General features: G+C 39.9%; 1 protein-coding gene across 3 annotated transcripts in view; it reads right to left on the minus strand.

Annotated features, from left to right (window-relative positions):
• LOC124555033 (transcription factor MafG) overlaps window positions 1-24,147 on the minus strand; it is a 33,969-nt gene that overhangs the window by 6,995 nt on the left and 2,827 nt on the right. For all 3 annotated transcript variants that reach the window (XM_047128793.1, XM_047128795.1, XM_047128794.1), the window contains exon 2: window positions 22,946-23,112. In XM_047128793.1, coding sequence (XP_046984749.1) covers window positions 22,946-23,112 — 167 coding nt within the window. The remainder of the gene's footprint in view (window positions 1-22,945; window positions 23,113-24,147) is intronic.

Below are 24,147 nucleotides of genomic sequence, written 5' to 3' on the forward strand. Positions count from 1 at the left end.
AGTGTAAGCAGTTATGAAACAAATTGGTAAATGGTTCATACATTACCTATTTAAATACTTCCTATTCTGACAATTACCCTCTCTATTCTCCTCACCTTTGCAAAGTGACTGAGGAAGGCTTTTATTATGTCTCTCTTCTTATGACATTACAAAGGCACCAGCACACACAGAACTGTCACCAAAATCCTGTCGGCAACAGACAGGGACATGACATATATCTACTGTATTCTGTCTAATGGCTAGACAACAGCACTGCTGAATATCGACTACAGCAGTATCTACCTGACTGTTTCTCCCATCTAAAGTTTTTCCATCCCTCAATTTCTTGCCTTTCATGTTAGCCTTGAGCTGTCAAAATCTTGATCCAATCCCTTCCTGAATGTGGCCAACACACACTAGTTTGCAAATGTTCATACTGTTCCCATAGGACTTCAGTTCTTCAATTTCTTCAAATATCTTTGAATCACCATCTCCTAGACAATTTAAGTATCTAACATTTTACCATTTTACTGAGTGTTGATAAATACTTCTTACTCCAGCAACTTCCATACACCTCTTGAACCATAATAATTTACTATGCATTCTTCTTCATGTTTATTTTTCATTTTATCCTTGCATCTGAAATGCTTGGAAAGTATTGCCACATCAACTACCTTGCTGGTGTCCACACTTGTTGCTGTTCCAGCACCATTCAAAGGTATGTGGCCTCTTCTGCTGACTCCCATCAAAAGCTATGGACAAGTCCCTGCTGTTATTGTCAACAACAGCTTCCTCAACAGCATTTTTCATATTTCCCTGTGCTACACCTTCAACGACAGATCGTGTTGTCAGATTTTGAGAATGGAGCAGGGAGGTACATCACACTACATAACATGGCACCTGCAGCCCTGCCCTTACCTACAGACGGTAAGCCATAAAATGGTTCAAATGGCTCTGAGCACTATGGGACTCAACTGCTGAGGTCATTAGTCCCCTAGAACTTAGAACTAGTTAAACCTAACTAACCTACGGACATCACAAACATCCATGCCCGAGGCAGGATTCGAACCTGCGACCGTAGCGGTCTTGCGGTTCCAGACTGCAGCGCCTTTAACCGCACGGCCACTTCGGCCGGCGGTAAGCCATAAACCAGCCAATGTTTATATCACATAGTTTACCTGTACATACAGTAACACGTGAGGAATAGGGGAAAAAAAACAGTGTATCTGCAATAACTACCCACCAACTCTGTTTGCAGCACACAGTTTTCCAAAGCATCTGCTAATGAATACACATTAATTAACTCAGATTTTGTAGTCCCCACATTCAATTTCTTTTACTGTTCTTCAATTCCAGCTAGTTTTCTTTTTGAATCACTTTCAGGTGTAGTGGCAGTAGCCCCATTCAATTTATCACTACTAGTGTAAAGGTTAGGCACTATTGGGACATTAAATACTGATGTAGGCAATGAATCAGATAGCGTCTGACTACCTTTTACTTTCTTGTGCCAATGTACATGCTTTCTAAATATCTTCAGACTAGGTCTTGGCATGCTCAAGGGAAGAAAACTCAGTGACTTCACCAAATACACTCCTGGAAATGGAAAAAAGAACACATTGACACCGGTGTGTCAGACCCACCATACTTGCTCCGGACACTGCGAGAGGGCTGTACAAGCAATGATCACACGCACGGCACAGCGGACACACCAGGAACCGCGGTGTTGGCCGTCGAATGGCGCTAGCTGCGCAGCATTTGTGCACCGCCGCCGTCAGTGTCAGCCAGTTTGCCGTGGCATACAGAGCTCCATCGCAGTCTTTAACACTGGTAGCATGCCGCGACAGCGTGGACGTGAACCGTATGTGCAGTTGACGGACTTTGAGCGAGGGCGTATAGTGGGCATGCGGGAGGCCGGGTGGACATACCGCCGAATTGCTCAACACGTGGGGCGTGAGGTCTCCACAGTACATCGATGTTGTCGCCAGTGGTCGGCGGAAGGTGCACGTGCCCGTCGACCTGGGACCGGACTGCAGCGACGCACGGATGCACGCCAAGACCGTAGGATCCTACGCAGTGCCGTAGGGGACCGCACCGCCACTTCCCAGCAAATTAGGGACACTGTTGCTCCTGGGGTATCGGCGAGGACCATTCGCAACCGTCTCCATGAAGCTGGGCTACGGTCCCGCACACCGTTAGGCCATCTTCCGCTCACGCCCCAACATCGTGCAGCCCGCCTCCAGTGGTGTCGCGACAGGCGTGAATGGAGGGACGAATGGAGACGTGTCGTCTTCAGCGATGAGAGTCGCTTCTGCCTTGGTGCCAATGATGGTCGTATGCGTGTTTGGCGCCGTGCAGGTGAGCGCCACAATCAGGACTGCATACGACCGAGGCACACAGGGCCAACACCCGGCATCATGGTGTGGGGAGCGATCTCCTACACTGGCCGTACACCACTGGTGATCGTCGAGGGGACACTGAATAGTGCACGGTACATCCAAAACGTCATCGAACCCATCGTTCTACCATTCCTAGACCGGCAAGGGAACTTGCTGTTCCAACAGGACAATGCACGTCCGCATGTATCCCGTGCCACCCAACGTGCTCTAGAAGGTGTAAGTCAACTACCCTGGCCAGCAAGATCTCCGGATCTGTCCCCCATTGAGCATGTTTGGGACTGGATGAAGCGTCGTCTCACGCGGTCTGCACGTCCAGCACGAACGCTGGTCCAACTGAGGCGCCAGGTGGAAATGGCATGGCAAGCCACTCCACAGGACTACATCCAGCATCTCTACGATCGTCTCCATGGGAGAATAGCAGCCTGCATTGCTGCGAAAGGTGGATATACACTGTACTAGTGCCAACATTGTGCATGCTCTGTTGCCTGTGTCTATGTGCCTGTGGTTCTGTCAGTGTGATCATGTGATGTATCTGACCCCAGGAATGTGTCAATAAAGTTTCCCCTTCCTGGGACAATGAATTCACGGTGTTCTTATTTCAATTTCCAGGAGTGTACGACTTTCACAAAAAAACAGACCTTTACTCACAAATGAAACACTACAAATAGTGCACAATCGATTGTCAATGTCTAGCAATGTAGCCAACAGAAAATTTTTTTTTTTTAAAAACTATTTTAAATACATCTGTGTACAGCATTTCAATATTTTATGGGCAGTTTTAAACAGGATACTCTAAATATTTAAAAAATGCATTTCCCCAAAAATCAATTTTCTCATCAAAAAACTCATTTCGTATACACAGTAGAAATGGTACTACAAAAAGAGAGTGCACTGCTGTCAGTAAAAGAAAGGGATCAGTTACCAAAGGTTACTCAGAGAGAAAGTGAAGGATAAAAACAATACAGGGGCAAAATGTTATGAATTGTGAACAAAAAGGTCACATAGCTGCATACTACAGAAAAACAGAGAGGCAAGCGAATATACACTTGGTAAAGACACCCATGAATGTGCAAGAGGGCAGAAAGTTTCAGAATTTCTGTTACAATTATGATAAACTGGGGTTTAAAAATACTGAGTGTGTGAAGTAATTATCTTTGAAAAATGCCACAGACACTGGAATCAAGTGAAACATTATCACACATGTAAATGCATTGTAAGTGCATTAAGTATGGGCATATTAGGCCTCAGTGTAGAGAGATGGTGATAGGAATTTCAGTGGACAGAAACTGAAACTAATAACATGGAACACAAAGCAGTCACATTGTACTACAATAAACTAGGCAAAAATTATAGCCATAAATTGCAAAGCAAAAAACAAGGTAATTATGACACAATGAAAGCCACAAAAAATTCTATCTAAAGCACGTTACTTGCAATACTGCCAAAAAGGCCGTCATGTTCATCAGATCAGCATCTACTAGACGCAATGATTGGCATCATGGTCCAAATAATGAAACTTATTATTGACCCTCTACTTCTCATTATAACAGGTAACTTCAACCACTCCTTAATAACAAGCGTTTCCCCTGAGGTCTGGAAACAGGGAATAGTTAAGCCACTACCCGAAAAGAATGTTTCCACAGCACCCTTTGATTACCCACCTACTTGCATTCTTCCTGCACAGTCCAAGGCATTATACACCGAAGAGCCAAAGAAATTGGTACACCTGCCTAATATCATGTAGTGCCCTCACGACCACGTAGAAGTGTGGCAACACGACGTGGCGTGGATGCGACTAATGTCTGAAGTAGTGCTGGAGGGAACTGACACCATGATCCTGCAGCACTGTCCATACATTCAAGGGTAGGAGGTGGTGGAGTCCCTTCTGAGAGCATGTTGCAAGGCATCTCAGATATGCTCAATAATGTTCATGTCTGGGGGGGGGGGGGGGGGGAGGGGAGGGAGTTATTGGAGCCACTCTGTAGCCATTCTGGGCATGTAGGGTATCGCACTGTCCTGCTAGGCTAGCCCAAGTCCATCAGAACACACTATGGACATGAATGGATGCAGGTGATCAGACAGGACACTTACATACGTGTTAACTGTCAGTAGTATCTAGACATATCAGGGATCCCACATCACTCCAACTGCACACAACCCACACCGTTACAGAGCCTCCACCAGCTTGAACAGTCCCCTGCTCACATACAGGGTCCATGGATTCATGGGGTCGTCTCCATACCCATACATGTCCATCCGCTAGATACAATTTGGAACGAGACTCGTCCAACCAGGCAACATGTTTCCAGTCATTAACAGTCCAATGTGGGTGTTGACGGGCCCAAGTGACCCATCAAGAGCACACGAGTTGGCCTTTGGATCCAAAAGCCCATATTGATGATATTTCGTTGAATGGTTCACACGCTGACACTTGCTGATGGCCCAAGCATTGAAACCTGCAGGAATTTGCAGAAGGGTTGCACTTCTGTCATGTTGAACGATTCTCTTCAGTCTTCGTTGGTCCCATTCTTGCAGGATCTTTTTCCAGCTGCAGCAATGTCGGAGATATGATGATTTGCTGGATTCCCGATAGTCACGGTACACTCATGAAATGGTCGTACGGAAAAATCTCCACTTAATCGCTACCTCGGAGATGCTGTGTCCCATTGCTCGTGCGCCCACAATAACACCATGTTCAAACTCACTTAAATCTTGATAACCTGCCATTGTAGCAGCAGTACACAACCTAACACCTGTACCAGACACCACTTGTCTTATACAGGCATTGCTGACTGCAGCTCTGTATTTTGCCTGTTTACATATTCCTGCATCTGAATACACATACCTATACAAGTTTCTTTGGCGCTTCAGTTTAATATATGGTGCATGACCAGCTAATAAACTAACTACGAACAACCTACTTGACAAATACCAATCAGCTTTCCGTAAACATCACAGCACAACAACTGCTTTAATAAAGCTATCAGATGGCATGAAACTTGCCATGGATGCACAAGAAGTGATTATCATGTGCTTCTTAAAATTCAGCGATGTCTCTGACACTGCTGACTTCAACGTTTTACTTGCCAATCATAGCAACCTAAATTTCTCGCCAAGTGCACTGCAATGGTTTCACTCATACCTGACATTCTGTCAGTAATGTGTCATGTCCAGCTCCATAAAGTCACAATTGAGGCAAGTAGTATCAGGTGTGCCCCATAGTTTGATATTAGGTCCTATAATATTTTCATTTTATGTCAATGATGTGTCATCAGTTTTGTCCTAATGCAAATACCACATGTATACTGATGACCTCTAAGTGCAAAACCAATAAATCTGAGGACTGCTATCTAGAATCTCAATACCGACCTGTGTCTACAATCAAAATGAGCAAAAGATACACATTAAAGCGCAACCCATCTTACACCTAAGCAGTAATGGTTGGCTCATTAGCTCAAAATATCTTCTTTAACTATTGTTATTTGAGGCTCCACACAGTCTTTTGTGCTGTCTGCATCATGAGATCTTATCCTACTGAATACAAAGCATCCAGCGTGCCTCACTTATACACAATATCATACAAGTAGACCGCTAATTTTAATTTACATCAATCTAAATGGAACAAATGTCAACTTCTCACTCTCATCAAAGAGTCTACAAGTAATAATAGATGGGAGTCTAAATTGAGCTAAGCACATAACTGCAGTGTAAAAGAAGGCGTCAGCATCTCTCCATGCCTTACAAAAATATACAAGGCACTTCCCTTTACACCTGAACAATAAACTTCTACAAACTCCTATACTTCCCATTATTAATTACAGCACTGTTATCCTGAAAGGTCTTTCTCAAGGAAATCACAGCACCCGTAACTGGTTACAGATGCCTGTGGTCATTATCTCTGTGACGCTCACCTCTTTGATCGTCTTTCACCATTATATGCACAGCTATCTTGGCTGTGCGCAGACAACCACAGACATATCCATACCCTGTCTTCTCCACTGTCTCATCAATGTACACTCTCCCTAACATCTCTCCTCAACCTTAACACACTTGTCTGAGCAACATACAGCAGACACCCCCACTCCCATCGTTCCTCTCAGCACCAGGAAACTGACTCTACAATAACTTCCCGCATTATACTAGAGACATGAATACCATGTCCAGCTTCAGAAGACAATTAATGGCATATTTACTACAGCAACAATAATAATTACCATCATCCCTGCACAAACTCGTTACCCTTGTACAGTCTACTTTCCAGCCAGAGTTTCCTCATTTCCCAGTGCTCTTAGCTGATGTAGTGTCCTAAAGTTTCATTTTGCCAGAACTTGTTATTTCAGAAAACATCTATTTTGTACATGTATAAATTTTTTTCATATTGCCACTATCATTGTTATTATTTTCATCATACCACCACCACCACCACCACCACCACCACCACCACCACCACTACTACTACTATCATTATTAGTGGCAGCAGCAGTAGAAGTATTGCCAGTATTAACTTTATAGTTCATTGTCAGTATTATTTACTCACACTATCACTCTAGACACTCATATCATTTTAACACTATTTGTCACATTAAAATTGTTATTTCTTAGGTAACTATGATGTAAAAAAAGGTACCATATGTGTGAAACTGGGGTACAATACAAGAGAGGGTCTGATGACACTAACCAGATCAGGTTACATAAATACAAGAAATAACTGCAAAGTCCATGGAATGCAAAGAGTTGTTATGGAAAAAAGGAGGAGGAGGAAGAGGAGAAAGAACCGGGGGGGGGGGGGGGGGGGGGGGGTGATCACTGGAATAGCAAAGTGTACAATGTACAATAGCAACAAATTATAGAAACTGAAACGAAATTTCAGTTGGGAAGGCTTTCCTGATATACAATATATGCAAAATCTTAGACCAGCAGGGAAAGGCAAAATATTTTTCTATTTTTCCACATAAGATTTGGCAAGCTGGTGTCATAGATCTTGATGGAACCAGGTATTAGAGAGAAAACAGCATTTAGTTAAGATTTTCAGTCCTACGAATACAAACAAATACAGATGGATTGAAAAATGCACCAAATACATTTCACAGCCTGATGAATGCAGTGTTGTCAGGATTTCAAGAAACAAGGTGTCTGGTACACCTAGATGATGATATTTGTTACACACGCTCACTAAATGAGCAGGATGAAAAGTTACAGGAAGTCTTTGACAAACTGAGGGGGGAGAGGTTGAAAGTCTAACCAACAAGTGCAAATTCCTGAGAAAGGAACTTTTATTTTTAGAGCACGAGATAACAGATGAACGGAACTTTCCAGTTCTTAATTTTATGAAGGAATTACAAAGTTACCTTGGGATTGCTGGATATTACTGTCATTTCATTTCATTTTGAAGTTTAGTAAAATTTCCAGCCTATTACACAAGATGATAAAGGCTGAGGTGCCATATGAATGGGGTACTCTGCAGAAGGCAGCATTCTAAGAAGCAAAAGAGAAATTTGACATCACAGTGCCTGTGTTATTCCGAATTACAATGCAAAATTCCTTTTGACATGCATTCATCACTGAAAGAACAGGCACTATGGCAACTACAGCCATTATGAAATACAACAAATGTATTCGCAATTGCAAATATGGACAATCATCAGCTGTATAATGGAATGAGGACAATGAAAATTTGTGCCAAACCGGGACTCGAACTCAGATTTCTCGCTTATCGCGAACGGTCACCTTACCATTTGACTATTCGATCACGACTCACAGCCAGACCCAAATTTCCGTATCTTGTCAACCATGTGTCTACAACCTGTACTCTTACATCCATTATGTAAATTCCCATACAGGGGAGACATTTTACTCGGAAGTGCATGCACGTCCAAAGGAACTTTGCACTGTAATTTGGAATAACACAGGCACTGCAATATCGTGTTTACCCACTGACACCGGACAAGCAACTTCCAAGTAAAATGTCTCCCTTTTACAGGAACATACATAATGGACGTACGAGTACAGATTGTAGACAGATGGTTGACAACATAAAATTTGGGTCTGTCCGTAAATCATGCTTGGATAGCCAAATTATAAGGTGACTGTTTGGGATAAACGGGAAATCTGGGTTCAAGCCAAAGTCTGGCACAAATTTTCATTGTAGTCATTCTATTACACAGCTGATGGTTGTCCATATTCACAATGGCAAACACGTTTCTTGAAGGAGAAATAACTGAACTCCCCATATTAAGCCAAACGGATGTTGAGAAACCATTCATAATAAGCACAGATGCCAGTGTGGAAGTGTTAAGAGCAGTACTACCACAAGGGGAAAATAGATGTGGGTCTACCAACAGCAAATTAAATAAAGCAGAGAAGAATGACTCAGCAATCAAATTAGAATGTTTGGTAATAGTGTGGGCTACCTAATGGATCAGGCCACATGTGTATGGAACAGATTTTGTAGTAGTGACCCATCGCAAGGCACTAACATGTATTTAGTGTCAAAGATCCATCTCCACAATTGTTGAAATGGAGACTAAAATTAGAGAACTACTTGTATTATATTGTGTACAAGCGAGACACCTTGAATGCATCACATTCAGTAGGATAAGGTCTCATGATGCAGGTAGCAAAGAAAACAGTTATGGAGCCTCAAATAACAATAGTTACAGAAGAAGAGGAAAAAAAGGTCCAGGCTGAAGAAATTAGTGCAGAAGAAATGACAAAGATTATGAAGGAAATGCATGACAACATGTTAGGCAGACACCAAGTGATCCACAGAACGTTGGACCGCATTAAAAAAAAAAAAAGGATAAAGCACAGAAAGGTTAAGAAAGAAAAGATGTGGAAGAATACGTCAGACCATGTGACAAGTGCAAGAAGAAAATATTTAATAAAAGTAAAACCAAGACGTTATTAGTGATTACAGCCACGGAAACACAGTATCTGACAAGTGTATTATGGACATAGTTGGTCCACTATATATATCACAATATCAGCAAATAGATATATCCTGGAACTTCTAGACAATTTGAGCTTGTTTACAGTAACAGTTCCAATCAAACATCACTGCACCAAGACGATGGCGAAAAAGTTTGTGGAAGAGATTGTATAGAGATATGAAATTCCATCAGTGTCCAATTTTTTGAGCAACATATGCAAGCAACTACGGTTATCTTCAGAGGAATCATCATGTGTAAGGTTCGCCATAACGTTGGTTGGTTGGTTGTTTCGGGGAAGGAGACCAGACAGCGAGGTCATCGGTCTCATCGGATTAGGGAAGGAAGTCGGCCGTGCCCTTTGAATGGAACCATCCCGGCATTTGCCTGGAGCGATTTAGGGAAATCACGGAAAACCTAAATCAGGATGGCCGGACACGGGATTGAACCGTCGTCCTCTCGAATGCGAGTCCAGTGTCTAACCACTGCGCCACCTCGCTCGGTTTCGCCATAACCTTTCTCGCAAATGTGTATACTTACAGTCCAATGCTTACAGCACAAAATAGTTCATTTTAAACTGAAGAAAAAGCAGCATGATGGCTGGGTCAGGACTTTCACAGAGATGATCAGATACTATAACATCAATATACAACACATCAGCAGAGCATGCCTAGCTACAGTTAAGAATTAACAGACGTACAGTGTGACTAGCAGTTGTGTAACCAGTATCATAAAAAAGTAAGTCATGTAGGCCTCTGTAAAAATTTTTCACATCATGAATTTTCAGAACTTTAAAATTTAGCCAGCTGAAATTACATCAATATTTGGAGTTACATACACGTGCGAGCAACTTTTTTCCAGAATGAAGACAACTAAATCTATTCACGCAAGTTTACTGACAGACATCAGCCTAAAAGCTTATCTTCAAATATTTGCGTTCAGAAAGTGGTACAAGGCATTGAAGCAATAGTGAAAGGAAAATTAGTAGTATTCATTCACATCCAGTGATTCTGTGTTTAACATGTGAATAAAACAGTCGCAAAATATTAGTTGGCATCAATATACACTTTGTTCAAAAATGACATTCGTCATAAGGCTGCGGCAGTCTTAGGAAAAATCATGTTTTGTACTTAGCTGTCCCACGTTCTTCACTTCGTCAATTAAAAGAAATACAAGTTTCAATTCACTGTCATTTCTGATCAATGTAACAGGCTTAGAAAATAAATTTACCACAGAATGCATTAATTAGCATTTATGAAGTGGTATGTTTCCGTAAAACTAACATCAGCAACTGTAGAATAGACTCGCTAACAACAGTTTCTCATGTGGAGTTACCTTGCTCCAATTCCTTCCTCCTCCCATCCCATCCCCCATCACCTCCATTACTCACCACGTGGCAGCCGGTTGTTCAATGATGTGGCACAAGCATGAGCCTGCTTGCATGATCAGATCGGTGGACAGGCCTGCCCTACAGTACGTTCATGTTCAACACTACACCACACAGCAGTACTGGATATACTCCATTAAAACTCATATTTGGGAGAAATGTAAACATACCAAGAATCTTTTAGAAAGAAACAATGACAGCTGGGTACAACCACAATAAAAACACACACCAACTCAGGGCATGATGCAAGAAACAGGACAGAGATCCAAGATCATTTGAAATAGGAGATAAGGTCCCGCTCTATGACAGAACAATTAGAAGAGGTAGATCAAAGACATTAGATTCACATTCAGAGGATCATATGAAGTGGTAGCAGTAAACATGCCAAACATAACAATAAAAATGAACAAAAATAAGAGAATGAAAGTACATGCAAGCTGATTGAAGCTGTATTATTAAAATGATTATGTACAATAGCCGTCGTGATACACACAAGTAGAAGAGAGTTATTTCAATTTCCATAAACAAAAACAAAACAAAAAAACCTGCCATGGGACAAATGGGAATGATTCACTGGACATTACGCATATTAAGCTGTTGGAGGACTGCAGAATCACAAGGAAAGATAGACCAAGCAGTTAAGATTGAGAAGACAGTGGCACCCCTAGACATTATTATTATTATTACCACCACCACCACCACCACCACCACCACCACCTGAGATTACTAGCATTACATGGAAAACGGTAACATATGTTAGTTCGAAATAAGGCAGTCCAGCAATGTAGAGAGGTTGAGTAAACTAAATATGAGGAGGATTAAGTGCAAATTTGTAAACAGCAAAAACAACATAAACATAGAAAGATTGGTGCAAATTTAAGATCTAGTACAGCAGTTAACTAGGCATGGTTAGATATCTAAAACAGGAATTTTTAATTTTTTGTGTGAAATAGGGACAAGGCAGATACTTCATATTATAAAACCTATACTGATACCATGGAAGCTAGATCAGAAAATCTGCTCAGTGTGTTGAAGGAGCAATTTGCTGTCATCAGAGCCATGTCCAATGGATTAAATCATACAGTAGATTCAACTGCCATTAACAAGCAATTGCTCAAAAATGGGATGAACAAGTTAGAACAATTTGTGACATACGTCTTGAAGACGACGGATGCAGTGTTAAAAAGGACAGCTCCACTCATCATAATCAATGAACGAATGATAGAGGTAAATGCTTTATTTGTGAATTATGTAGAGAGTATGAGTAACTTCAGTGCCACAGCGCCCACTCAGAAAAGGATATTAGCACCACACTCCGTGAATCCAGCGCAAATTATTAAATACTTGAGATAAATACAGGATGACTTTAGGACTACCAGATCTTCCACACCTTTACCTGAAGCATACAGCTATGTAGTTTGGAACAATATGAGTCTACAGAGGGTGTAAAAAAATATAGAAACACCAAAAATTCAAACATTACCATACCTAATACAGTATAGGAAAATAGCAAGCTTCCAGTCATCTCAGAATGGACAAATACAGATCCTGTATGGTTTCTATGGGAATGGTATACCATTCTTTCTTTAAAATAGCGATAAGTTCAGGCAGCAATAATGGAGATGGTTAGTGATCACGTACCTTACTCTCCTAAGTATATTGAGATCTGGTAACTGTGATGGCCAGGGGAGATGCAATAATTCAACCTTGTGCTCACTAAACTAGTCCTGGACAATGCGCGATATACAAATAGGGACCCCGTCATCCTGGACGTGGCATCATCATTGGGGAACAAACATTGTACCAAGGGGTGGTCAAATAATCCTTGGCAGTAATACAACCTTGTAGAGTACCCATGGGACCCATGGAATACCAAGATATGTCTGCCCAAATCACCACCAAACACCAACATGTTTCACTCTTAGCAGCAAGCAGTTTGCACCATAGGCTTTGGATGGTGTGTGCCAGATGTAAAGTCTGCCAGAAGGTGGAAACAATATGAAACAAGAGCCATCACACCATATAACTTTCTTCAACTGCTCCTAAGCCCAGGTTTTATGGATTCTGCACCATGTTTTCACATTATGGGCATTTGCACCACTGATGAATGGTTTTCGAATTCCAGCTCACCCTGCATTTCCCAGCTTCTGGTACTATCTTCATGTCTTTTTGGTGCAGCCAGCGTTTGCAAGTGTGACATTCAGTTCTAAAACAATTTTTGCAGCTGTCTTCCCCTTATTTTTCATTGTAATCCTCTACAATGACCATCTGTCATAATCACTCAAAACATACTTTCATCTGTGATGTGACTTAATGGCTGTTTTCTTCCTTTCCTTGTGTCTGCTATGAATCTTCGACACAGTGCCTCGAACAACACCAAACACTTCAGTTCCCTTGGTTAAGGAAGTACGCACCAGCAATTTGCTCACATTCAAATTCACTTGGCTCACCTCACAATTTCGCAGAATACTAGGCCTATTCTGAACACTATTGACACTTTTAACATATCGAGGACATTGCGAAGGTGCTATTTATGGTCAAATACAAAAACGCAACCTGCAAGTTTGCTAGCATCTGGATTAATGTTCAAGCTTGCATTTCTTGTGGTATTTCCATATTTTTTCATCCAACCCCTATAGATATGTTTGTTTCAAATAATGGACTATGTTATGTAATTAGCATCCTATTGACTGAGAATAAGGAATTTAATATGTACAAAATGCTCTACTTATTGACAAAGATTAGCACTGTACCAGGAAATTATGTATACATTCAACAGGGAAGGAATACCTACTATCAAGAAGGTATAAGTAATTATATATGCAAAGCTCTCGGCAGGACAAGGAGACTGACAGATGGAAAAACAAATGTTAATGAACATTTGTAATGTTATCAATGTATTAACAGGAAAGATGTGTGAGAAAATTGTTACAAAGTAACATCATTCCAAAAGATTGTCTCAAAAATGTAATAAAATTAGAAGATAGCTTATGGAAACCAACAAATGGTTGTATGTTGTTCCTACAGAGTAAAGTATAGCAGTTTTATGTGACGCTCATTCATCACAAGACAACAGTCTCAATGTGGTAGGCTTACTAAAATGTCACAAGAATTGCATGGATTACGGAACTCAGGTCTACATTCAATCAAATAAGGTAACACAAAACAATGTCACCAGGGAAGGTATTATTCCTTACATAAATGGCAACACTTCTTCATTAAAGAACATTTGAAGGCACAAATCAACAATGCAACTTTTGTTTTCTGCTACTTTCCATTTCAGTTCATCTTTCTTCTACAAATGTCTGGGTGCTACTTACGTGCCACTGATAGCAGCAACGTATGACCTAAATGTCTTTCCATTTTGAGACAGGTCCTCGATAGTATTTATTACAGTAGTTACTGAAGGCTTTGCACATTGTCCTGCAGGTAGCCAAACACATTTCAATTAATGTCTGTCCACAGATTTTTGGAATGTTTTGTACCCGTTGTGTAGTAGACATTGTTTCTTAAGAAGCTCCCTTATATTGTATGAGCAATAAGCAGTGTCTCTCAACACCTTTAACTATCCTGCTAGGAACATATTTTCCAACAGCTTACTGTTTCAACTTGAGACACATTTCGTGTTTATTATTATTCTAACTTTCCTCTTTGCCCATTTTAATGACTATATAGGCTTTTCTACTTTATTTTCTATCCCTTTGAATCTTTGTGTCCATTGCTGCTACAATTATAATATGATCCCTGATCTCAATCTCTATTTGATTATCCTCAAACAGGTCAGGTCTGTGCATTACCAACAAATTTAGAATATTTCTATCACAGATAAAGTGCTGAATAATTTCTGAGAAAACTTTCATGGAAGAATTTTGTTCTTGTTTGCCAGACAGTTAAAATTCAATGGCATGGAAATACCCTGACCATATGCTATTAGAAGAAGGATGACTAATTTCCCTAATATTAACTGGGAAAACTACACACATTTTGCTAGTGGTAGTGATTAATAGTTACACTAAATAATACTGAAGACATTGTCAGACAACAGTCTCTAACAACAAGCATGACAGCCAGTATGTGAGGAAAATTCTTAACCCTTCTCGCTATGAACAGATACAATCTTTTTCTGAAGGTCACGAAAGTTGCAAGGATTAGCAGCCATGATGCTCGCACATCCCAGGTTGCACATCATTTATTCACATACACTGTTAAATATGGTTATAGAGATTTCATGGTAGAACATAAATAATTAATGGAGTAAAGGTAACAACTCACAGAATAAATGAAGCGCTTCAATGTCGATAAGCATTTAAAGAAAATTGGTAATGATAACCGCTTTCGGATAAACCTTTCTTGGAGCTGTATAATACACGTACATACCCCTGTACAGCTACACTGCCCCAGATGACTACATTGTCCCAGCGCTGCAGCTTCACTGGGGTAGGGGGGGGGGGGGGGGGGGTGAGTCTCTAGCTATCAGCACCTTTTCCCAGAAATTCCTGCTGCCCCAACACCACCTTACTCCACTTTACACTGTACTGTATCACACACAAGTGAAAACTCATCTAAGGATGGCAGCCTACCAAAATACGAAATTTACAGTTGATCTGTATAAAGAAAGTGTGACATACACAGTCCTCTCATTATGTAAGCGCAATACTGTCTGTCTGTCTTTTCTAATAGCAAGTGATCATGAAAGCCAGAAAGAGTTCTTTTCACAGGGCAACTGCAACTGTACTTGTAAATTTTCACTAAATGGAGAAAACCGCAACGGCTGTTCAACTAATCATATTTTATTGTTTACAACCAGTTTTGGAATAACGTGATTCTATCTTCTGGCATACACTGTAATGATGGAAACAATATGTTACAATTATGGATAAGTTCTCATTCATAAATAAAAATGTAACAGCAAGCCTAAAATAACTACAATTGTCTTCCACCCTATGTTATCTGTGGAACAAAAGTTCCTTATCACACTTTATAAAATAGGGGAGGCTAAGAATTTACTGAAGGGAAAAAAACAACATATTAGAAAACAACTATCCACATAATCACAAAACACTTGACAAATATTAAAAAGAGGAAAAGGACCACACAATACATGGAAGACACTTACATAGGACCCCAACAGTAACCACGTCTGGCTGTAGTAACATCAAAAACAAAAAGCTAAGGTGAGAGGCAGTGAGAGCATGCATCACATGTGATGCAAGCAAAGTTGTTGCACGAAGTTATGGGAGGTGGAAGGTTTCAACTGGCGAGTGGGAAAACCAAATAAAGCCATATGGATACTCTCAATACTATGAAGAGAACTTGTACATCTGGACGTAAGACAGTGTGTGTAACCAACCACCACTTTGCCCAATCTTATATTTTAAAAATGAGACCAGTTAACACAATTACAGTTTACAGAGAGTAAATGCCCCAAAATGGGCAAAACATTGAAAAAGCTAACTTAAGGGGAAACCTGAAGCATGCCATAATCAACCAAAATATTTCTTTGGTCATGTACTTTTACACTTTATGTGATTATTGCCTGGTCATCAATTTACTATTATATTTTCATTTATGAATAACTACTTTTCCACAATTGTAGCATATTTAGTCCATCATTACATTGTATGCCAGAAGATAACAGTATTTTCTGAAACAGATTGTAAGCAATAAAATAATATTGGTTCAACATTTGTTGCCGTTTCCTTCATTTTGTGAAAATGGACCTGTACACATGTGGTTTCCCTACAATAAGAAGTCTAGGTGGATTTAGGCCAAGTAAGGAAAAAGTGGCCTACTACAGACTACATAACTGCAGCATTAAACTAGCAAGTACATTTGCACACATAAGACTTCACAAAACACATCTCTGGGAAAAATTATCCCAAGTTATGGGCATAATTTTTTAAAAAAGTAATTGTCATGCTAAAAAAAACATATTTAAAAGTAATTATCATGCTAAAAAAACATATTTAATCCTAAGTTTGAATGTATCAATAGGGACATCAGGGCCTTGTGTAATGAGGACATTTAATAGGAGTATGTACTTGTCACATGAAGTTAGTGAAGATTGTACATGCCAGTTAGTTTGATGAAATACAGTGTCACACCCTACAGGTTGTTGTTATCATAAATGTGTTATTAGATCTAGACATCAATCAAAACTTTACAGCATCTGTAGTAACACAGACATTTTCAGTGATGATGAGAGTAGATTACTGAATAAGGGACTGTCACAACCTTCGACAGAACATCTCTGTAAAACAAACAGGACTCATTGGTAACTATACACACAACAGTGGCCTTAGAGTGTGCCAATGTCCCTGTTCCTCTTACAAATTAGGTGCCCTCGAAGCCAAACTGCTTTTCAAAAGATAACAGAGGGGGGGGGGGGGGGGGGGAAGAGATCAAACGAGAGAGTAAGGAGTATTCAAGGAGAGAATGCCTTGGATTAAAATCTATTAATGACAAACTTACGGACTGTAACACCATAACTGACCAGGCACATAAAGGGGAAACTTTGGTTGTGCTTTCTCAACAGCTGTAGACAGCCAAGGTGGAACAATTCATCACAAAGTAATGAGTTAGTTAAGTATACGGGCCTCGTTAAAATGTACTCTGATGAAATTCAGGAAGTACAAAAGAAAGTACGATGTTTGTGGATGAAAAGAGGAAGAAATAGCTTCTTATTATGAATCCAAAAGCACCTAGACTTCAAGTGACGATTAAGCCTCATAAGCCTGATCACTCAGCGAGACCAATTGTTAACATACAGACACAGGCAGGATACAAACTTGAAAAATTTATTGCAGGTTTCTTAAAATAACGTTATTATTTTAGGGCATCAAGAATAGAAAAGTTCCATATTTGTAATATGCAAACTACTGTACCTATGGGTGAAATATGTAACAGTGTTTTCAAAAATCTTAATAGAGTCAGAAGTAGACAACTTCATGGCATTAAGGAGGTTATTAGTAGTTTAGCACTGGTTTTAATTACTTTAAATGTGGTGATCAAATGTACAGAGAGCAACAGGGTTTGGCTACGGGTTCCCAGTTAGTATGCATTTTGGAAAATGCATTTTTATGGAGCATATGGGTGAGGCCAATAGGATAATACACTGGAAACATCATGTAAATGATGTTTTTGTACTCTAAAAGAAGAGTTAACAAGAATGCAACAATATGCACAAAAAACTGAACACATTCTATGGGAAGATTAGCTTCTCAGTTAAACATCAGATTAATGAGACTTCACTGTCCTTAGATTTACAGCTGTAATAGGTCAGAATATGAAATACATACACATAGTCTGTGGAAAAGCTGGTAGAAGCCGACCTCGGGGAAGATCAGTTTGGATTCCATAGAAATGGAATACATGAGGCAACACTGATCCTATGACTTTTCATAAAAGATAGGTTAAGGAAAGGCAAGCCTACATTTATAGCACTTGTAAACTTTGAGAAAGCTTTTGACAATGTTGACTGGAATACTCTCCTTCAAATTCTGAAGGAGGCAGGGGTAAAATACAGGGAGTGAAAGGCTACTTACAATTTGTACAGAAACCAGATGGCAGTTAGAATCGAGGGGCATGAAAGGGAAGCAGTGGGTGAGAGGGGAGTGAGACAGGGTTGTAACCTATCCCCAATGTTATTCCATCTGCAAACCGAGCAAGCAATAAAGGAAACAAAAGAAAAATTTGGAGTAGAAATTAAAATCCATAGAGAAGAAATAAAAACTTTGAGGTTTGCTGATGACACTGTAATACTGTCAGAGACAGCAAAGGATCTGGAAGAGCAGTTGAACAGAATGGATAGTGCCTTGAAAGGAGGATATAAGATGAACAACAACAACAGAAGCAAAACGAGGATAATGGAATGTAGCTGAATTAAATCAGGTGATGCTGAGCAAATGAGACACGTAAAGTAGTAGATGAGTTTTGATATTTGGGGAGCAAAAATACTGATGATGGTTGAAGTAGAGAGGACATAAAATATAGACTGGCAATGACAAGGAAAGCGTTTCTGAATGAGAGAAATGTGTTAACAGCGAGTATAGATATAAGTGTCAGCAAGTCTTTTCTGAAAGTATTTGTATGGAGGATAGACACGTATGGAAGTCAAACATGGACGATAAACAGTTTACACAAGAAGAGAATAGAAGCTTTTGAAATGTGGTGCTACACAAGAATGCTGAAGATTAAATGGGTAGATCACATAACTAATGAGGAGGTACTGAATACAAATGTGAATAAGAGGAATTTGTGGGACAACTTGACTAGAAGAAGAGATCGGTTGGTAGGACACAATTTGAAGCATCAAGGGATCACCAATTTAGTACTGGAGGGAAGTGTGGAGGGTTAAAGATTGTAGAGCGAGACCAAAAGATGAATACACTAAACAGATTCAGAAGGATGTAGGTTGCAGTAGTTACTCGGAGAGGAAGAAGCTTGCACATGATAAGAGTAGGATGGAGAGTTGGATCAAAAGAGTCTCTGGGTTGAAGACCACAACAACAACAACAGACTAAGTCCTGTATGTAGCTTCTAATCACCCACATAAGTGCAAAATAGCTGTCTTTAGGCTCACAGAATGGTTACTTTGCAATTAAGGTTGATAAACTGAATACGAGAAAAGTGGCTAAAAAACAGAATGAAATTACTTTCAACTCAAGAGAACTAAAGAGCAATGTTACATGCTCTAGGATCTCAAAATATGGTTGTGTAACTGGAGAAGACTAGATGACAACTTGACAGATAATACGGTTCAGGCACATTTGTACTGAACAGTTTAGACAACATGTTAATACTGATGTGTATTGTATTGACTGAAATGCAGGACACATGTGTAATAGTAGAAACATTGGTTTAACAGGAAGAAACTTTTGTACTAGACTTAAAGAGCATAAAGATGTCACTACAGGGTGTACACGCGGACAATGAAAAAATATTCCCAGGTTTCCCCGTTAAAAATACACTTTCTCCCAGGTGAAAATAAACCTTTTCTGTGTTAAGTGACAGTAACTGTAAAACTTATCAATCCTTTGAATGGTTATGGTTTTATACACCGGTGTAGAACTTCCCAGCACTTTAGAAAACAAAACTCAAGGGGGAGAAAAACAAGTTTTGAAAAGATCTTTGATGTGCACCAACATGTACATTGCATATGTTTACTGCATGTATTACGGAAGTATAAATTCGAATTCCACCAAACACCGCATGTTACTATCCGAAGCATTGAAATTGAGATTGTGATGTACTTTTGTAAGCCAGTCATAGCTCATGTCATGTGATCTCGCCAGCCGATGACGGGGGATTTCAGAGCAGGGGACATGTGATGTATTCAGCCAATAGCAACATCACTGTTAAGTAGCGCGAACACACAAATAGTAAATATTAATGGTTTAAATTAATATACATAGTGTTGCTACAAGAAGAAAAAGCTTTCACATATAATATTGCCCTTTAAGATTAATAAGCTGCACGAGAAGCTAAGCTTTCACATATAATGTTGATTTTTTTTGTATTACACTTTAAGATAAATCACACAAATGTGCCAGTAAAATTTTTAACTACGACATAAATGTCTGATCTTCTGGGCTCAAAATTCTTCTAAATGGTCATCCTCAAAGAGTTGATTTTTAAATGAGAGTCAAACACTCTGTGATTTAAGAAATTCATCGTACAGTCTCACACACAGTTCATCTTGCGTAAAAGGAAATTTACTTTGAAAGTAATGCTTTTCAAACAATCATCTGCAATATTTTCCCACAACTTGTTCGAAACAGGTTCGTTTCAGCAGTTGCCAGAGAGCACCACGTAATAGGCATCACCGTGCTTGATCAACTACAGTGTCGCATAAAGTCATAAAAGAAAAAAGATATTAGAGGATACTCTAAGAGCATCAGAATTTCATGCACTATACTAAAATGCATAATTCGGCTTAAAGTGCACATTCGTATGTCCAGGTTCGGACATAAATTTTCTTGGAGTACCATTACTGTATTATCTGATGTCTGGTTCTTTATTATGGCATAATGCCACATGTGCTAGAAGATGAAAATGTGCAATTGAAATGCAGTGAACAATTGACTGCCTCAGTGGAAAAGATTAATAAAAGCCAAATTTCTTTAGCCAACCGACAAAAATAGCTTCATTGCTCTGCAACGTGATTAATGCTCGACTGTCAGAAAGGGGGAAATAAAATAAAATCTGATACTAATAACATATTTTAGCCTTCCGTAATTATGTGAATGTACTTTAATTTACTTGATAGCTCCCAGCCACAGAAATCCATTGTTTTCATTTGACATGAGAGCAATAAATGAAGCAGAAACAGCAAAATCACTAAACATAAACACGGGTCACGTAGAGACTACCTACCTCCCCACTACAACTCTGACTGTTCTACGCATCAGCCCTGGATCTTTGATATTTCTGGACCGAGGCAATACTAGATAGTGGCGCCCACCCCCCTCCCCCTAGCATTTGAGGTAGGGCACCAAAAATTTAAAAATCGATTTTTTAATGGTTTGCAACCAGTGTACAATACTCCTTGGCCGTCATGGTGCCTTGCACAAACTCCACTGGACCCATGGAAGCCCACGTGAATATTCCCCAGAGCACAATGGAGCTGCCACTAGCTTGTCTCTAGTCCATAGTACAGGTGTCAAAGAGCTGTTACCCTAGAAGACGACTAATTCACATCCCCTTCATCGGCATGATGAAGAAGGTATCAGGATTCATCAGGCCATGAAATGCTCTGCCACTGCGCCCGGTGTTGTTGTGTTAACCTTGGCAGATGAATGGGTTGTCAGCTGCAGAGGGCCATTGTTAAGAGCATTCAGTGCACTGTGCGTTCAGACACACTTGTACTCTGCCCAGCATTAAGTCTGATGTTAGTTCTGCCACAGTTCACCACCTGTCCTGTTTTACCAGTCTGTGCAGCCTATGACGTCCGACATCTGTAATGAAGAGTGGATGCCCAACACAATGATGTCTGGACATGGTTTCATCATGTGTTGAAGACACTCACCACACCACTCCTGTAACACCCGACAAATTGTGCAGTTTCTGAAACTGTTCATGATGTGCCTCCAGGCAATCACAATCTGCCCTCAGTTAAATTCAGACAGATTATGCACCTTCCCCATTCTACACATGGACAGCAAGCTCACTGATACTACCTGCACCGTGACATTGTTATTGCCTGGATGGGTTTATATCAATAGTAGGTCAGTGGTTATAATGTTCTGGCTGATCAGTGTATACTGCCTTTCAGAGTGTTTAGGCAGATGTACCATCCACTGTAGAGTCACTCATATTCTGATCATTTCACCATAAGACAAAGTGTGTCTTAAGGGATCCTAACAACTGGAACTGGCTACATCAGTAGCTCTGTGTATCATACTACTAACATGATTGGCCAACTCCTGGATATTATCACAATATCTGTAGACAGCCAACTGGATTAGTGCCCCTAAGACTTTACTTCAGAATTGGTTTTTATTATTTTCCTCAATCCCATACATGAATACAGACATAAAAGGTCCCTACAGTGCAGGTCATCATGAATGAAGGGCTAACAGTTATATCAAAATTGGAGACCCACACTGAAGCAGTACTAAAATGTGACAGTTGCCAAGAATTTAGAATTTAGGTGGTCTCCATACAAAATCTGAAGTTACATATACAGTTACCAAACTTAAGAAGTCATGTGATCTACTTCCTCATTTATGTATGTGACAAGATCCTATTTTCCCTTATTGTCTACTTTTAACTTTTATGTCTTCTAGGTGACTGAAAATATGTCAACTAAAAGCAGTAACAATACCATTTACATTTTGTATTAGCAACAGAACAATGGAGGTGAAATAAATATGATTATCAACATAATCAATATTTCAAGTTTGTACAATACAGTGACATTATTCGCCACAAATTTATGTTACAAGTGTGTAATGTCAAAAACCTAGGGTCAGCTGCTCCAGCTTTGCCCAAAAATATTATAAGCCATGTTTAATCATAATTCTATAACATGTAGTATATATTAAATAATACACTAATGTTTCAATAAACTGAATATCAATTTGGCAGACAAACTTCACAAGAAACACACGTGGTACCCCCCCCCCCCCCCAAAAATAGCTTTATTTACCGATGGGGGTGGGTTTGTAGATTAAAGGGACTAAACTGCGAGGCTATCAGTTGCTTCATTTACTGAACGGGAGGCAAATTGAAATGTCAAACATATTTAAATATAATACCTGGCTGCATATCCTCTGTTTTTTAGGGTTCTTCGGCGCTGTTTCATTCGCACTATTTCTTCCCTTGAAAGACCACGCAACTTCAACTGACGATTTAAATCACGGACTGATATACTAACGAGCTCATCGTCAGTTATATCCAAGACTGGACCTGGTGATAAAGGTGCCTGAAAAATTTAACAAATTAATGCTTAACGTATACTAATACATGCTAATATGGTGAGAAACACACATAATGTGATGTGAATCTGAGTGTAGTTAACATGGCTGACTGCAAATAACAATGTTTGTACTGCTATGTGATTTTCTTTGCTACACAATGAAATCTGAATTACATATCAGCTCTGCAATCAGAACTGGATTAGTATAGAGCCATAATTATATTCTTAGATACTTCACTAAAAATTATTCAAATGCGTTTGCAAGTCCTGTAGTTTCCTTGTCACAGCACCACTCCCAATGTAGCTGTTAGTTTTGTGGTGTCAACAGCAACCTAGGCACAGGATGGTACTTCCAAAGTCCAGCTGCAACTAATCTTGGACCAACAGTGTGGGCTGCACAGGATGTTACAGGAAATCCATTGATTATTCTCGGATGGGAGGCACAGATGTGGAGGAGATATGATGTGCTTGCTGCACAATATGACAACCCTCCCTTGTGGTGGACAGATGTGGGTAAGTGGAGCCTTGACAACAAGCATGCCTGGCCTCATATTCCCATGCAGTCCAGCATCAGGCCACTGACACATCTGAATGCTCCATAAATGTGGATATTGCACGATCCGACCAGTCGATTAAATGGAGACGAACAAAGAGACCATTTCAGACTCTGTTAAGTGCCAATAATGCTGTCGCACACGAATATACGGCAGCTCAGTATCCTTCACAGTGATCAGTCAACATTGGATGCAGTTCACCACCTTATATACCGTACTAGGCCTGGTAACAACACTAAACACTAACAAAACTAATATACTCTATCCACGACAGAGAATTACAACTCTTATCATGTACATATATTTTAAAAGGCTATAGTCATAGACTAAGCTTCCAAAATCCTCTTACTCTATCAGTATCTGCAAAAAATGTGTCTTTGGTGTTAAGCTGCTGTGAACAACAATACCTTTGGCGAAACACCAAGTGTTTTTAACTGCTTCTGTTATCAAGAAAAGTTTCAAAATCTTCATATCATCATAAGCAAAC

Source organism: Schistocerca americana, chromosome X (assembly GCF_021461395.2).
Source record: "Schistocerca americana isolate TAMUIC-IGC-003095 chromosome X, iqSchAmer2.1, whole genome shotgun sequence".
Taxonomy (NCBI): domain Eukaryota; kingdom Metazoa; phylum Arthropoda; class Insecta; order Orthoptera; family Acrididae; genus Schistocerca; species Schistocerca americana.